This window comes from Dermacentor silvarum, chromosome 8 (assembly GCF_013339745.2).
Source record: "Dermacentor silvarum isolate Dsil-2018 chromosome 8, BIME_Dsil_1.4, whole genome shotgun sequence".
In the NCBI taxonomy this organism is placed as follows: domain Eukaryota; kingdom Metazoa; phylum Arthropoda; class Arachnida; order Ixodida; family Ixodidae; genus Dermacentor; species Dermacentor silvarum.
In genome coordinates this window covers 39371059-39388747 of record NC_051161.1, presented here as the reverse complement: position 1 = coordinate 39388747, position 17689 = coordinate 39371059, and the positions used below count along the sequence as shown (strand labels likewise).

Genomic DNA, 17689 nt, shown 5'->3' with positions numbered 1-17689 from the left:
AACAGTAGGAAATAAAAACTACCTTGAAGAGCGATTATGTCCCTAGTTGTGTTCGGGTCTCAGGAGGTTATACGACGATTCTCCATATATGCAAGACTGAATTTCGCGCTTTTTGGCAAACTGATGCCATCATTCCTTGCGTACTAGGCATCGGAGACTCTTCTAAAGCGTGTCAAGCAATTCATTCTGTGGTCCCCCATAACTCTTGGAAATCGCTCGCCACACTGCCCCTTAAGAAGTAGCAGCATCCGACAAGAGATGGCGCAACGTGCCGTCAATTCCGTCAGTTCCACTTACAGCTTTGTCGCTTTGCTTCGCTGACGGCTGCCGCTTGGCAGGTTTTACTCGCGGTGCATTGAGAGACGCGTTGTTGCGTGAATGAGATTCAAAACAGGAAATAGCCGGAAGAGCTGCGCGCCAGCTTGGTATAACCTTGGGGCGCCGTTGTACGCCAGCGTGCTTCGCCGTGTGGCCGGCAGGCGGCGTTCGCTGACTAGGAGACGAGTAGCGGGAAACTTCTCAGTGGGGCCCGTGGTGGTGTGGTGGCCACAGTTCACGGCGGCTGCGGCATCATCCAGGAAAGTCGCAGCGCTTCCCTCGACGATGGGAGGCGACGCTCAGGAGAAGCGAGCGCTCGAACAGGTGAGTCTGGCGAGAATGTTGCCTGCTTCGAAAGCCCGCGAGCGCGAACGCTGCTTGTTTGAACGGTGGCCAACCGGGGAAAGCGCGAACTGCTGCACTCCACGATGTTTCATAAAAGAGTTACTAGAGGCAAATCTGGCGCAGTCATCGTTCACCGTGAAACATGTGGCACATGGTTTTCGTCTTCTTCCACTTGGTTTCTTTTCTTCGTATTGTTCTGTCTGGGTCGCTGAATTCGCTGTTTCGTTGCTTCTTTTATTGTTACTTGAGATTCAGCTTTATAGGCTATTTGATTCAAAACATTTTTTTTTACAGCAAGAGCATGTTACTAGAGTTGCAGGCGGTGTTACAGGGATGCCTCCAGGAAGTGTTAGAATAGGCATTGTGCCGATCCTTTTCCGAAACAACCAAATAATTTTTTATTTAATTAATTTTTTTTGCGGGGAAAGGGTGGGAGAGATATCTTTAGTGTATGTCAATAAATGTAGATTACACATGGAAGTAACTGTCACAGTCAAGTTATTTCATGTCTAAACAGCTCTAGCGACAATCCAACGGTAGCACTTACCTGAATAAAATAAACTAACAATTTTTTCATAATATCTTTTAACCTATCACAGAAAAAAATGATACTTGTCTTACAAGTGGGTGCGAACGCATAAAAAGGCAGAGGGACGCTTGCAAAAAGATAAGAAAGCCGTATACAAAAACGCCCTGTACTGGCCGACCTCCCTGCCTTTCCGATAATGAATTCTCTCCTCTTGCCGATCACAACTGTGACTGCTGGAACGTTGAACATAAACTGCTGGAACATAATTTTTTTATCCTGCCGTTATTATGTCTGACGTCTGCAAGAGCTAAATGTAACAACACAATTTGCTGACGTATAAGACTTGTGTACGGATTCGCGCAGCATGCAGTATTTGTCAATCCAGAAATGTAATGCTTGTCAAGAGGATTTTCTAATTTGGTAAGAAAATGGGAGACATTTAAATGGTATTTGAGGATTTTCATACCTCTCGGCCTTTTCTGACACCAATCTCTCTGACACACATAATCGACTTGGGAAAGGTGCACGCATTTATGCTACAGACATTTAATTTCAAGTGTTTAAGTCCCAATTTTCATATGAAACTGAGGCGGTGAGTCCAAATTCGTTAGTTCTCATATTCTATCAAGGGTCGCGATGTCATTTCAGACTGGTGAAGTGTTCGCCTAGTGAAAACATACAATGCTCTCCTGTTTCATTTAGACTTGAACACAGTTTCAAATGCATTGGTTTAAATGGACACTAAATTGAAGGAACCAAACCAATTTATAATGCTAAATTATTGTTCCAACACTTTAATTTTGTCAACTTTTTGAGAAGGAGTTCATTACTAGAAGAGCGAATAAAGGCCAAGTTTTAATTTTCTGAATTTCGCTTCGGAATCGCCGCACCGCTACGTCAATGTGATGTCATACATTTCAAAGTATGTTCCCGTATTTGGTCTGTCGTAGCGCAGTGAAAGTTCTCGACACTTGTTAAGTTAGGCGTATGACTCATTTAGAATACAACGCAGCCCATTTTGAAGAGAAACAATTAACGAGGACCAAGTGCATGCTGTCAAAATGCACGACGGCACGGCGAGACAGCGTTGCCGCACGCTTTCTTATTTTTTTCGCGGCTGTGATGTTTTACCCAGCCTCCTATCACGATGAGAATGTTCTTTTACATTGCGGTAGGTTAATTTACTAATACAACTCAACTCAGTATTCTCATTCAGGATGCTTTCATGTGAAAAAAAAAAAAAACCCGGCAGTGCTTTTTCATAGATTAATGCTGCACACAACTTGACCATGCAGCTCACAGTTCTACTCCCAGATCCATTATGTTCCATCTTGTCTTCAGCCGGCTGAGAAATAGCTAGCGAAGGGTCCAAGCACGCGTGACATTCATGCACCGTCCGAGTTGCGAAGACGGGACTACTGTTCCCTACCACCGCAGAGCTGAACATCAGACGTGAACGCGCTGCCAGCCTCCAGTTGATCGTCCCATAGTCCTGGGTGCAAACTTCCGGGAACCCGTCGTCTTAACTTTGTCAGCAGTTCGACAATTATTTCACCAAAAGCTTTGCTGAAAGACTAGTGAAAGTGACACCTTCGAACGCTAGTTTAGAGACTAAGGGCTCCTTCGTAATAGCGTGATGTTCCAGAAATGTCATTCGACGTTCTTTTGCCACGAAGAGACATCGCGTGCGCGCAGGACTGGTTTGGCCACTTGGCTTGGCTGCCTGCCGCAAAGTGCATTTGCGTGCGGTAGATTTTCCTCCATCCGTCGTCCACCGATTGAGCTGGCGTTATTATCCCCTAATGCTTTTATATACGAGTCCTTTAGTCTCGCTGTGGGCCCCTAACAATCGCCAAGCTTTGCATTCGCTAACGTCTCAACACTGGCGAGTCGCTATACAATTGGCCGCGGTTTTTACTTCCCGACGTCTAACACGAAAGAAACGGCTTGAATCTCCCCAGAACCCCTTGTCTAGTCTTGATGAGCCATCCGCCCAAACGAATGTTCCTGCCTCGTGGTATCCAACGCGATGCGCAAATCCTCGTACCCCGGGCGCGAGTTCGCGCGGCCTACATTGCGAACGCGCCTGAAGTGAAGGCAGCAGCACTCGGTTATGTTCACCCCAAGTGCTACAACGTTCAAGCCTCGCGCTAGACTTGGGAATCACTTGAAACCAAATAGAGTGTTGCACTATGCAAGCGATGCACGCAACACTCTAATCGCGCTGGCGAAACTTTGTCGTCGAAGCTAACTCGCGGGTCAATATTAGCCTCGATATCTACTTTCCTTTCCTTTCTTTCTTCTCACCATTTAAACCTGGGTTTATCCCACACGATTGAAGACTACCTCATTCATTCATTCATTCATTCATTCATTCATTCATTCATTAATTCATTCATTCATTCATTCATTCATTCATTCATTCATTCATCCATCCATTCATTCATTCATTCCTTCATCTTCTCTTCATCTTCCCCCTCAATGTTCTACTTCATGATCGTCATCGAATACTTGGGATACGCGGCGGTTTTTTTTAGTATTTTTTTTATTAGCATTGCCGTCGATGCTGGTCGGCACAGCCGTCGCTATGCGCAGTACTAAACTTGACATAAAGCCTATAGCTATGGCGCGACCTTGAAATACATTTTAGCAGGATAATTACCTTTTTTTTATTTAAAATGTCGGCAATACTAACATGCACGTGGCAATTACATGAAATTATACGTGCTCGCAAAGTTATACATGTATACTCTCTCTCGCCAACACCCAGCTGGGCAATGAAAGCAAATATCGCGAAAGAGGTGAGGGTTTTCGACGCGTGATTGCGAACAGTCTGAATATTTTACTAACTGGCTTACGCCAGACAAATTCCAGTTTCTTGTTTCGTTCAAAAAAGAACTCGCGCTGTATGCTGATCACTGCGAAACAATATCTGAGCTTCTAATCTTCAGCGCCCACCTTAGGCTGGTACGACCCGAACGCCGAAGACTTGCGTGTCCTTTTGCTTTCTACGCTTTCCTTCGTTTTTTTTTATTTATTTTGTTTCTGAGTTTGCTTTTGCTTGTACTGTAGTCATCTTTGATAAAACAATGTGAAGTGGAATTACCGCAGGTGGCCCCGTTGAGCGGATCAATGCAGTCGCTGGTGTTAAGGATGCATCTCTCATTATATGCTTAAATCTCTGTCTCGGCTTGTATAGCGCTCGCGATCGTACCTCCATCTCTTTTGCATCTGCTATACATTCCCCTACCTCCCCTGCTTTTTTTTTTTTTTTCTCAACTTGCGCCGCAGTCACCAGGAAGGCTACAGTCATTTCAGCTTTTCTGTCGCGCGTGACACGGGCAGCGTGCCAAACGAAAGTATTTCCGCGAGGACCTGATTGCTTAGAACTGGTCCTTGCGTAAGGCTAGCGTGGTTAAAGGACGAAAAGAGCAGTTACCCGCGCCGCTGTTACTGAGGTGATACCAGTGATGCGTACAGGTAGATATGCCCGCACTTTCCGTCTAAGGCACTCGAACACTGCACGGAAGTGCGAATAAAGAATAGCACTGCTGTAACTGCACGTTCACCGATCCGGCATGAGTGTTATCTCGCTCCCAAGTGCGTATGGCTCTCGCTGCTAGCAGTTATTGTCTTTCAATCCGAGCGGAATGCAAATCTATCACTCTGTTTGCGGCGCCGCAGCGCACCACCATCGAGAGTTCTAGAGATATCTGCGGGCAAACCGGTTCATCAGACTCCGCTGAAACTTCAGCTGATCAGACCGCGCAGAACACCGCCATAAATTTGGCGCAAGGTTGCGTTTATCTTATTCTTCGGGCGATTCAGTTGCATGCAGTTACACTAATTCTAGTTGGCTTATGCCGGTCCGTGTAGCGTTGGTCTTTCGTACTCGTGACGACAACTGCAACATAGCCGTGCGTGCGTGCGTGCATTTGTCTGAGTCGATGCGTGATAACAGGATTTGACAGCTCCTCTGACGCGATATCAGAGCGAGATGCAGCCTTAGTTCGTCATACTTCTGGCGAAGGACGCACTGTTGTGCTCAATATGCATTGCAAAACGGGAATTCGTTACAGAAGGGGCTCCAAGACATGGCACTGCTTGCACGTAAAGGAAAAGTAGATGAACTAAACGCCGTTCTAATTTATGGAAGCACCCTATCTACAAAAAACAATGGCACCTGTCATTTTTCTTAGTGAAAGCAAAATTGGCGAGTGCATAAGTGTTGCAGCCCATATTGAGCGCGATAGTAAATGCACGCGGCTATAAGTTAGGCATCTTCGAATCAGAACGGCAAAGACAATAAGTATATTCCAGCTAGCGAGTTCGGCTTCCTTACAGTTCATATTCTATACGGAAAGCAGCGCGAACAACCAAAGGAGCGTTGTTGCTCCGCTCTAGCGTCATTTTTTGCGTAGTTTTGTTTGTTTCTCTCTGCTTACGTTCTCTGCTGCATCATTTTTTTGCTTCGCAGTCTTAACCAGCTTTATCATATGGGCTCTTCGCAATGATCTAAAGTATCTAAGTCCAATACGTAACATACGATAAACGACTTTCTATTCACGAGGGCGTCATTTTCACGAATGGCCAGGGATTCGCGAGAAATGAGCGGCGCCAAGAATTCTCCAAACGTAATTCTTATTTTGTTTCTTTCTTTTTTTTTTTTTTTTTTTTTTTGTCGGTACACCATTCCAGGCTCTGCAAGCTTTAGAATTACAGAAAATCTGGCTTGTGAATAAAGAAGAACATTACAATACATACAGACATTTGGGAGTGTCTTTGGTGTTGTATACTAACAAAACGATGTACGTATTTTGGATGTGATGCGCACATGCCCTTCCCTGACTACTCCTTTTCCAACCTCCAACAGCTTAAAGAGGCTCTACGGGATATTTGGCAAGACCAGTTCACTGACCCTTACCTGCTGCGCTGGCTTCGAGGTGAGTGCAACGGCATTCGTGTAAGCGGAGTGACGTTCGTATGACGTCCCGTGACGTCACGGACGCAGTTTCTCACCGTACTGGTACCCGAACATGGCTGCCACGATGACGTCAGTGCACCGTATCATCACGCGTATATTATTTTGCTTTTTTGACGGTAACTGTTCTTGGCCTGATTATTACTGTTATCGATTTGTCGCTCGGCGCAAGACGCGCCTGTCATGCTGTCAAGTTTCTTGTTTACGCAGCTTCTGGACGTGCTAGTATCCCAAGATGGCGGCCACAAGGACGTCGACGCAAACCATCCATTCGAGATAGATAACTTTCGGGAATGCTTTCACTTTTGTGTGACGTAACGTCCGGCGCAAACGCCTCACTGGAGCTACGAGAACCCTGACAACACACTTCCTTTGTCCGTAAAAGTTCTATTGTGACCTTGACCGGCCCCTAATTGTCGCCGCCATTATATTCTAAATGCTGTCATCAAATTCTTGCAAGAGAGTGGTCTGGATTTGAGACTTTGAAGAGTCTTCGCTGTTCAAATTCATTCACTGCCATTTTCGTCTTCATCATCAGCACGTTTTCCTCTTTCTCCTTTTACAACCATTTCCCTTCCGCAACGCTGTATAGCAGCTTCAAACTTTGATTCAGGCCGACCTCTCAGCTTTTCTATCATCATAAATGCCTCTCTCTATCTCTTTCTCTCTCTCTCTCTCTCTCTCTGTGTGCGTGCGTGCGTGTCCGCTTCCACTTAGCTAATTCAGCGCTGAAAGCGACATCTTGAGTCCAGACAACTGGGCAAGAATACAGCCTCCGATTTTTCAAACTGTGGCACGTCGAGCAGGCCCAGTTGCTTTTCGCGAGTACGCTGGCTTTCTGGCGAGTGTAAGGCTATTGCGGGCGTAATGTGGCTATTGATGTATAACACTTGTGGATGTCACAATTTCGTCGTTTGAATTCGTCGCCACATTGTTTCATCCTGTTGAAATTGTTGTCTTTCTCCTTTATTTTATTATTGTTATTGTGTTCCAAATCGGTTCCCGCTCCTTCAATCGCAAATTTAGCCACATACTTATGTGTTCGCCGCACTCATTGCTCTTTCGTTCGCCTTTCCAGACACTTAGTCAGCACATATATAGGAGCTCTATCTGAAAAGCAACGGGGCTGGTATCAATTATACTTTTTTTTTTATATGCCAAACGACAAAACACAAGGTGCCTCTTTCTGGTAAACCCCTGCAATCTGAAACGCTTTTCCACCCTACTCTACCACGCCTCTACACTGATGTAAGGATTATTCTAGAATATTCCGAAGCTCCGTCATTACCGCCACCTTCTTGATCGCCTGCACGCCTTCAAACCGAGCCCCTCTGATAATCACCGTCAGCTTGGATAATATTAAAAGTTACAGATGGCAAGGTCACAGGAATATGGAGTTTGTATCTGGATAGTGATGTTTCTTGTGGCCAGGATCTGCCGGGTGCTGATGGCGTTGCAATTTGCTGCGTTGTCCTGATGCAGCGGTCGAGATTTTTCCTGCCACAACTCCCGCCTCTTCATTATGCCCTAACTAACGTGAATATAGCAAGATAGTTCCGTATTCCTTGCTGGATATTTATTTGTCCCTGTGGCAATAACTTAGTGTGGACGATGCCCCTCACATTGGAAAACGTGATCAGCATGTATTTCACTTCTGGCTTGGACTGCCTTGATTTCTTTGGTCTCGGCGACGTCGGAGACTTTCATTACAGCTCTAGTGCTTGAACTCTAGGTAATACTTACAAATACATGTCTCATACCCAGTGATGACTCTTCGAATCAAGTCGTGTTCACACAACTGCATGTGAAGCTCCTTTTTATCAGAATTCAGCAGCCGTTGCACCATTCATGCACAGAGTTCGTGGATGCAGAAATCTTCAGTGATAATTTTCCAAACGCTGTCACTTTGCACATCCAGCTGGCTGGTAATTATTCGAACAGTTATTCGACAATCTGCACAGATTGCCTGCTCTTTCTCTGTCTTACCCGTTCGACGTTGCCGGCAGTCTTCCTTAATGAAGATTTCCCGCTTCTGGAGTTTTCTTCCACTTCCTTGCGCCCCTCCTTGAACCTGAGCAGAGTAACCAATTGGGCTTGTTGGTTGAACATCGTAGAAGGCTACAGCACGGAGCAAAGAACACAGACACGGCGCTGTGTCTGTGTTCATTGTGCGCCTCTCCTGTCTCCGTCGGTTCCGCGCTGTAGCCTTCTCCTTAAACCTCTTGTGTCACCTAAACTCACGTGTGCGTGACAAGGTGTTATCTTCATACACTTGCCGAAGCATCTGAAGTGTTTCTGGCGGATTCTTCTCCAACCAGACAACAAATATCAGGTTGAGTCGTTGATCCTCGTCCCCGGTTCGTTCCTGAGTTGTCGCAGCTGAACGACGTGACAATATGAGGGTGCGAATGAATGTGTGCTATAAAAAGTCAAATAGTTGCAGAATCCTCAAATTATAGTTATACACTACTAAGACATCACGTTACTTGATTACATCAAGAATCATGCCCCTATTTTTCACATAGCCCACAGAAGAGGCCTAGTCCCGTTATTTCTGAGACATACCTCGCACACTATAGCACAGGGAAACATGTTAACTCTGCACCGTGCTTAACTACTGCGCCGCTCACATGTAGTGTTTGTGTTAGCTACTGTAAGCAGTACCGAAATATGCCGCTTCTGTTGTCGCTAATAATATACATCGCAATACATAATTAGCCATAGCAAAGGTTCCTTTGTGCGTTCACCAAGACACGTGCGACAGCCTACAGGAAACACGTGCAACAGGGGTGGGGTATCGCAGTATATATATCGCGTCGCCGTCCAGTGTAGCGGTGTGACATTTCTCGCATTTACCAATGCTTATAAGTTAATATGTGCATGCGTTAGTAAATCACAGGGCCGGCGTAGCGCACCACCCTAAAACAACTTCCAGCATTCACTCGACTGTATTTGGCATGATTACATGCTAATAATGCACAAGGCGTACGTAAAGGCACACTCCTTATGTGCACTGGCGTTGCGAGTGTATTGTACGTGTATTGCAGTGGAATTCCCTCGTGACTTCATTTCAACTAAATCCTACCAATGTGCTTCGACAGACGCAGAATACAGTGAAGAGCCATCAACAGACGTCGCATGACAAAAAAAATCATGTCGGGTTGAAAGAAATTGCCGGACAGCACGTTAGCTTAATCTACTGGTGTGCGCAGCCATGCGTTACGTTACAGAAATACAGTGATCGCTCTCTTCAAATTTTGGAACAAAGAGTACGCTCCGCCACTGTATGGCTGTGTGACAAATGCCATTCTGCTGCGTGTACAACCCTGGGTTGCCCAAAATAATTCCGCAGCCCTCCGCTACAGCGTCCGTCATGACCCACACTGCTGAATCGGGACGTGAAAACACACAATTTAAGAACAAGTGGCGCGCATACAATTGGTAACCTTTCAAATACGACACAAACTGCTCCATTTGCTACGAGCACCCTTTAAAATGCACTGCTCTTAGGACTACACGAGACACGCAGCCACAGTCTGCGCACGCTCTGAATGCTAAATTTCGCAAATGCAGCAATACCCGCGGCGACGACAAAGAAACGAAGTCGTCCTACTGTCCGAAGCTCGTCTTTTCTTGAGACAGACGCGGCAAAGGAAAGTGCACTACGCCGGTGACATTACGCCACTACCGTCATCGTGTCGCCAAAAGTCAAGCGACCCAATGCATCTAAATTTTTGCGAAAAAGAACGCATCCGTTTGCACACTCGCCGGCCTTGTATATAAATAAGTTAAAAGGCACGCGCAGTTTGTGGATTACTTGCCAAGCTACTTTACGCTTCCGAACAAGACACAGTATTGAAGATTTCTTTCTCGACAGCGGGCAGCTGCAGTTGGGTAGCCTAATGAGGATGCTTAGGATAGCATGATGCGGTCATTTCTCTGGATAATTGGCTCCAAGAGCAGAGTGAATAGTGAGTGCCTCCAATGCGTTATCTTAGCTTAACTACATTATCCTTTAATATGTGGTAATCCTGCGGTACTCGTTAGAGAGCGTATACATGCAATCGCTCCGTAGTACTCGTTGGATTCTAGCGCCCCTACTGATCACCCAGATTTATATCCCATAATTTGCCAGTCGCCCGGCTCTCAACAGTTACCCCAGTTTCTCCCGTCGCATTTACGCTGAGCCAAGGCCTTGCGCGGTGGCTGCTGCTCGGTTCGGTGGAGAGTCAAGTCTGTGAGATAAGTCCGCGTACTACCTAGGGCCAACTTCACTTTGAACACACCCTAAATAGGCAAACAAACAAAACGCGCGTTATCAATGCGCGCCCGGCAAAAAAAAAAAAAGGAAGGCGATTAAACCTCTATAGATTTAATCTCTGAACTGATTTGCCATATTACTGTGAGTGGCGTAACTGCCAGACTCTCACGGACATGTCCACAATTAACGTGAGCAATTTCTTTCTTTTTTTTTTCACTTACAGCACGAGACTTCGATGTGGCCAAGGCACAAGAGCTTCTGCGCAGAGTGAGTAGGCATGGTGAAGGCAGAGAATCGTGTCATTCACCCGACGTTAACATCCGCGGCTTTGAAAATCTGATAGGGTGTCACATGGAAGCTGCGCGTCATCGCGTTCCTTTTCTTCACGAAATTAATCGTCGCGCACTATACAACGCATTACCTCGAGAGCAGTGAGCGACAGTCATGCCTGCCGCATTTTCGACAAGGACACCTTTGTAGAGTGCTTCGGCAATCGGTGACCCCGAGAGCCGGGCTACAATTTGCATTAAATTTACGTCATGCCTCCTTCGAGCTGCAGAACATTTTTGGACCTTGAAGCAGCGTTGCTTCAAGGTTCAAGTGCGCTTGTTACTTGTGTGCGCTGTCTATCGTGCATAATGTATAATGAGCGTATCATTTCACGCATTCCACTTGTCTGCAGTAGCATGCCAAGCGTATGGCCAGGCAAACATCTCCAGCAGCCATTGAGGAGCGTTTCTCTTTCTCTCGCTCACGTCACTCAAGAGCATAATCATGCGACTTGGATAAACACTATGAAGCCCAATTGTAGCACCAACAAAATATATACAGGGTGTTTCAGCGAACACTTTCAAAAATCTTTAAAGGTTGCCTGTGGCAGATAGCACAATTCTAGTTAATGAGCTGGTCTACTCGAAGAGGCGGACATTACTTGCACAAGAAATTGAAATGCATAATCCTATAATTAACAGAAATTCACTAATTAATTTTTAACTAATTGCCTGATAGCCCATATTGCAATTTACAAATTGTACGTAGCCGTGAAGTTCGCAAGGCGGATCCACTTGGAACGAATTCGCGGGATGACACCAGTCTCGAGGTATTAATTCCCGAACTTTGCGGAGAAATGCAATGACGTTCCAGTTAGGTTCTTAAGAAAACGTCGCTTTATGCATTGACGCAAAGAATTAACTGGAACGCCAATGCATTTCTCCGCAAAGTTCGGGAATTAATGTCTCGAAAGTGGTGCCATCCTGAGAATTAATTCTATGTGGATCCGCCTTGCGAACTCCACGGCTACAATTTGTAAAGTGCAATATGGGCCATCAGGTAATTAGTTAAAAACTTAATTAGTGCATTTTGTTAATTCTTCGATTATGCATTCCAATATTTCGTGCAAGTAATGTCCGCCTCTTCGAGTAGACCAGCTCATTAACTAGAATTGGGCTATCTGTCACAGGCAACCTCAAATAAATTTTGAAAGTGTTCGCTGAAACACCCTGTATATATATCGTTAGCTTATAGCGAATTCACGCTAATGTTTGATTGTAATTGGCACTTTGCACGATGGCTTTGTTATGCCCTGCTCTCGCCCAAAAAATAAGAAAGAAAGAAAGAAAGAAAGAAAGAAAGAAAGAAAGAAAGAAAGAAAGAAAGAAAGAAAGAAAGAAAGAAAGAAAGAAAGAAAGAAAGAAACAGAAAAAGCTTTCACTATTTTTTTTTATTTTTATTTTTTATTTTTTTTATTTTTTATTTTTTTGTCCGGCAGAACCTGCGGTGGAGAGAGGAGAATCAGATCGACACATTGATCGAGCGGTACGAGTGCCACCCGGTGAGTAACGCCCCTACCGATTCCGTACGTAGATCGAAACAGATTCAGTAGATTTTCTGTAAACAGATCAAATTCGTCGGTAAAGCGGCATGGGACGGGACGCATCTGAAAATCTGCGTTCTTTTCTGTGCAGGCATGCTTAATCAATATCAGCGCTAGCTTTTGAGCACGTCTCGTAAGAACTGAACTGCATGAAGCTTGATCAAGTCCATATGATCGCGCCTGTATTTAGCCTATCTCAACACAATAACGCAGCGCGCCTCATCGTGTCATCGTTCTGAAATAAGAAACTTAGTCTACTTGCAGGGCAGATGGCGCTGTACCCTAGAGTGTTGAACGAAGGACAGTGTCTGGCTCGGACCTCATAATTATCTTACCAGCTATTCTTGGACTAGCGGTTCGAACACGGCCTAAAGTTTGCGCATAGCACTCTATCTAATTGCACAATAGTCTGTGTACATTCCTGTGACACGAGTATGTTGCTGTTATTAGGTCCCCCAGGCACACTTAAGCTGTTTCTAAGTGGTTTTCACGTGGGTGACTCCCAAAAAATTCCTTCCAAATAAACAAATCTGAAAGAAAGAAAGAAAGACAGAAAGAAACGAAGAAAAGAGGACGTACGCGCGGTGCTACTTGTATATCGTCCAGTTCGTTTGACAAACCCGAAGATGTTGGCAACCAAACCGACCTAATTATGTTGCATTGACAAGAGAGGCCAGAATAAATGGTTCTTCAGTTTAACCATGAGCTCTTTTGTGCTCCATTTGCGTACAGATGTGTCGTGCTTGGTGGCATCCTTGACAACGCGCTTTAATCAGTTCGTCCGTCGCGTGCTAATCGTGCAAAAAATACACTCAATACACGTATACACAAGTACACAGAGTTTGCAGCACCGCCGGAGACTACGTTCCCTTTTGATTCATCATGGACGACATAAAACGATGAGAAGAGCTGCGTTCAGACATCACAAAAAAAAAAGAGAGAAATTCACCGCGAAATTTTATCTACGTGTGAAACTCGAGTTCCTATATGAGTCACTGGTTTAAGCAAGAGAGATATCTGTAGGCGATTTTCGTTATCACTTCCTGGGTGCCGCAAACTTACGCCGTAAGACTAGAACTTTCCCAATTGCATAAGCAGCACCGTCCGGCTACAGCACTCGTGAAGCACTGAACGCGTTCCTTCGCGGCGCTTCCCTTCAAACATTTTCTTGCATACCAAGCAACCATCATATAGTGCGTTGCAGTATTCCATTACTTCGTCCGTATTAACAGCCCATGATGCCCCGTCAGAGCCATTCTTCGACCAGACCGACGTTTTGCTTATAATTTACCAGCGTTCATCTGTGCCCTATCAAAGTGGGCACAATATTTAAATAAATATTCCGCCAATCGCTTTCACACTATACCTACCATGGGTTTCGTGGATCTCGCAGGTTCTGAAGAAATACTTTCCTGGTGGAATATTTAACCATGACCGAGAGGGTTGCCCCGTTTACATCGTACCGATAGGACACGGCGACTTCAGAGGTGGGTCCGCCATGTGCTTAACGCGTTCAATGCGGCGTAACCGCAACTGCTCTTCACCGGCGACTGCATGACATTGCATCTCGCCATATGCCTTTGCGTCTTGTCGGCGCATTAGCAAACAGAATAGAAATCTTGTTTGCATATACAGCTTAATTTATGGGAAATATAATATATAACCGCGTACTAAGAGTTTGAGGTGTGGCATTTTAGGTGAAGAAATGGAACGCAGTGTAGCTTATTTTCTGTAAGGGTTGAGCGCATGATCAAACCCACATAGTACAACGTATCATTTTTAATACGCTCAATTTGACACTTCCACACTGTTATTTATTTAAGCAAAGCCTATAGTAGCGTTGTTTCATATGCTGGAGCAAGTTTTCAGTCGCTGGTAGTCAACGGAACGAATGACTTTTTATGCTAATGTTTGTCTGAGAAAAAATTACTTGTTCCTTTTTGAGTCCGTAAGTACTTTCCGTGGCCAGAAATAAAGTGAGGAAGTTGTTGTAATTTTCCTTCATATTGGAATGGTGCTAGAGCTTTGCGGGGTTAAAAAGCTGTACAAACATTTCACGCTACTGGACGGGGCATTTTTCAAATCAAGTAAAAAACAGCGCCAGAATATGCAAAGGACCAGAGGACGAGTAACGAGACAGACACAAGGCATTTTTCAAAGCCACACAAGTGTGTGGTGATCGTTTCAGGAATTCCTGAGATTCCCCACGCTCCCCCTTTTTCTTTTTTTTCGAATAGCTGTACCTCCGGTTTTCCGTGTGGAGAGACTCATCGGAAGACATAGGTGTCACAAGAATATGGAGACGAAGTGAACAACACTGGGCAAACGAGGGAGGCCTCAAATTGGAACGGCTGTTCGATAAGGGGATTTGTCTCAAGATGAGTTCCCTTATCGAAACGTTGGCTCGAGGCTAAGTGAGGCTTACCTTGTTCGCCGACAGTTAAACCGAAGCTCCCGAGCTTCATTTCACCGTTAGCGTTGCGTTTGATTTGTTGTCGGCGGTGCCTTCGACGTAGTATTATCAAATTTGGGAGGCGTCGTTTGACAGTTAAGTGTTTCAGAGCCTATAGAAAAAGTTTACGTAGGTAGTAAGGCTTTAAATGGTACGATTATGTCATAGAGATAGTCGTTCCCCTACATTAAGGTGTCGCGTTCCTCTTGATCCGGGCTCCTTGGATTTGTTTTAAGCGTAAGCGTGAGCCAGGCGAGTTGATGGGACCATAAGTACAAAGCATGCCATATTTCAATCTTCCAAGGTCTAGCTTTAAGTGCCTCATACTCCTATGACCCACGAAAACTGTAGCGACAGAATCTCCTTGAGTAATCCCTCAGTCAGATAAGAATATGAAAAACACTTTGCTAGCTCAAATGCTAGCTCTCTCGTATGTGCACAAGTACAGGTCGTTATTGTTTAGCCTTACCATACGGTAAAGTTCTAACATCGTACTGCAGTTTCTTACGCGCATGCTACGCACAGTATTTCACACTAGATTGTAATACAATGGACTCACAGTTAGTCATGTCAATTTTATGCAGCACCAGTCGAAACCGAAGCGCTAAATTATTGACGCGTGCTGTCTTGTATTCCTGGTGGCTTCTTCTGTTGCCTCAGATATTTCAAATCTTGAAATTGTGATTATTTTAAAAGGCGCCTTTGCCCCAAATGTTCGTAACTGTGTTGCTTCTAGAGTTTCTTCAGCAGGGACTCGAACGATCTAGTCTTCGTTTCGATCAGTAAGCGCAGGAAATTAGGGCAGCGTGGCATCAACCACGCGAACTGCTTACTATATGCACTAACAAACGTTGTGCACGCCAGGTGTGTAAAACGGAGACCACTGCTTGTAAAAGCAAGCAATTTATGTGAACTCTTTACTGTAATGCGCGCCTTGTGACCGTTCATGTGGCTTAGCGCGCGGCGTTCCCGTCAGTATAGCCCTGTTGTCATGGGAATGGCGCCTATCGTGCAGGCATGCTGCAGTGTGTGTCCAAAGAAGATTTCGTGCAACGCGTAATCTACACGATGGAGCTGATGCAACGTGACATGGACAGCCAAACGCGAAAGGTCGGTTTGCTTTTATGCGCATCATAACTTTTTTCTGTCAGCGTTTCCAGTGATATTTACCGGGTGTGTTTTTGTTTGTTTGTTTGGTTTTTTTGTTTTTTTAGACCATACAATTTTTTTACTCGTCAATAGCAGATAGCATATTTGTAGTCATTGAGCTCAATTATTCAAAGAGGCAGAGATTGCTTGCTCGATGAAATTGAAATGCATAATCGACTAATTCTCAAAATTTTACTGCTACACTTTTTATTCGATTCCTCAACGGCACATACTGCAGTTTACAAATTGTAGCCTCTGAGTTTGCAAGGCGTGTGCACTTTGAACGAATTTTCAGGATGGCACTAGTTTCGAGATATTCATTCCCAATGTCTGCGACGAAATACATAGGCGTTCTAGTAACCTTTGTGCTTCGATGCATAAAACGGCTGTTTGTTAGCGAGTGGAACAATATTGCATATTTACCGCAATTTTCACGGCGCATATCTCGAAACCCTTGCGATCCTTAGAAGTCGTTCCAAGTGGATCTGCATTGCAATCTCACCGGCTACACTTCGTAAATTGCAATATGCACCGTAAAGTAATTAATCTAAAAATTATTAGTGCATGTTTTTTTTAATTATCCGATTATGCATTTCATTTTCTGGTGCCAGCAATGTCCGCCGCTTGGAGTAATACAACTCAAGGACTATAATTTATAGTATACCTGTCACAGGATATTTTTAAAAATTGTGTGTGGTCTAAAAAAGAAAGCCCTGTGCAGCCTCGTGTACACTAGAATGCTGGCGCAGTTGCTCCGTAATGTGCAGGAGCCAGTGGTCCACTGGAGCGGCGCCATGTTACCGGATATTTTATGCACGTTGTTAGAGCATAGACAGCTTTTGCCGCGCGCTGCTGTAGTTCCTTCACTTTCGCTGAAGGTTGACGTGACCCTAACCACGCCCTGCAAATGAAATAACAAATCATTACGTTTTGCCTGCCTATACCACGATCTGATTATAAGGTACGCCGCGGTCACTTTGTGACGCAACTTACACACTAATAAATGCGTTCGATCAATCGGTGAATATAATCAGGGACGCGAGGAAAGAATAACAGGGCAGCGTCCGAATCAACGAAGTCCGACTCACCACCGCGATGAACAATTTTATATATTCAGTAGCACTTTGTGACTGTGTTAGTTCTGATGTTCTAGTTTAACGCTAGTTTTAATTAAAAATTCCATTTCTCTTTCGGTTTCTATCCGAGTTCAGTTCTTTCTTCATCTGTCATGACTGCTGCAAGCTTTCGATTCACTGATAGCCCTTCACCTCGTTATCGGTGAATCGACGAAAAATGGTTATGACGTCAAGCCTCCCTAAGGTCGACACAGATTTCGCCCCTCGTCCTTCGAGGCTCTCAGCCATTCACCTGAGATGTTAACGGTGCCGCTTTCTTTCCCCAAAAGAGCGTCTACGTACCAACATCGTTAGACTTGAATAATTAACTTGTATATCTGATTCCCCACGCAACAAGTTTATTCGCTCACAATTTCTGTCTTACTGCATGCAGCTGGGGAAGACTGTGAACACGGCCATTTTCCTCTTCGATTACGAAGACTTCAGCCTAAAGCAGGTCTACTCCTGGCAAGGTTAGTTGACCGTCGGCGTCTGTCTATATCATGGATGTCCCGTGCTCAAACGGACACTGAAGGAAAGTATTAAGTCGAGCTTACATTGAAACAATAGGCTTTTATAATAACGAATTCGTCATTCTTAACTAAAACAAAGCTTTGGTACGGGAGAAATTGACTGAAATGGAAAATTGAATGGCACCGCTAGTTG

The 17689-nt window shown here is 44.8% G+C and overlaps 1 protein-coding gene across 1 annotated transcript in view; it reads left to right on the top strand.

The window, feature by feature from the left end:
- The first annotated feature begins 495 nt into the window (after nucleotides 1-495).
- LOC119461060 (SEC14-like protein 4) overlaps nucleotides 496-17689 on the top strand; it is a 30061-nt gene continuing 12867 nt past the window's right edge. The window contains exons 1-7 of the mRNA XM_037722238.2: nucleotides 496-642; nucleotides 6066-6135; nucleotides 10658-10701; nucleotides 12203-12265; nucleotides 13701-13794; nucleotides 15775-15869; nucleotides 17418-17496. Of these exons, the coding sequence (XP_037578166.1) occupies nucleotides 604-642; nucleotides 6066-6135; nucleotides 10658-10701; nucleotides 12203-12265; nucleotides 13701-13794; nucleotides 15775-15869; nucleotides 17418-17496 (484 nt within the window). The 5' untranslated portion in view covers nucleotides 496-603. The remainder of the gene's footprint in view (nucleotides 643-6065; nucleotides 6136-10657; nucleotides 10702-12202; nucleotides 12266-13700; nucleotides 13795-15774; nucleotides 15870-17417; nucleotides 17497-17689) is intronic.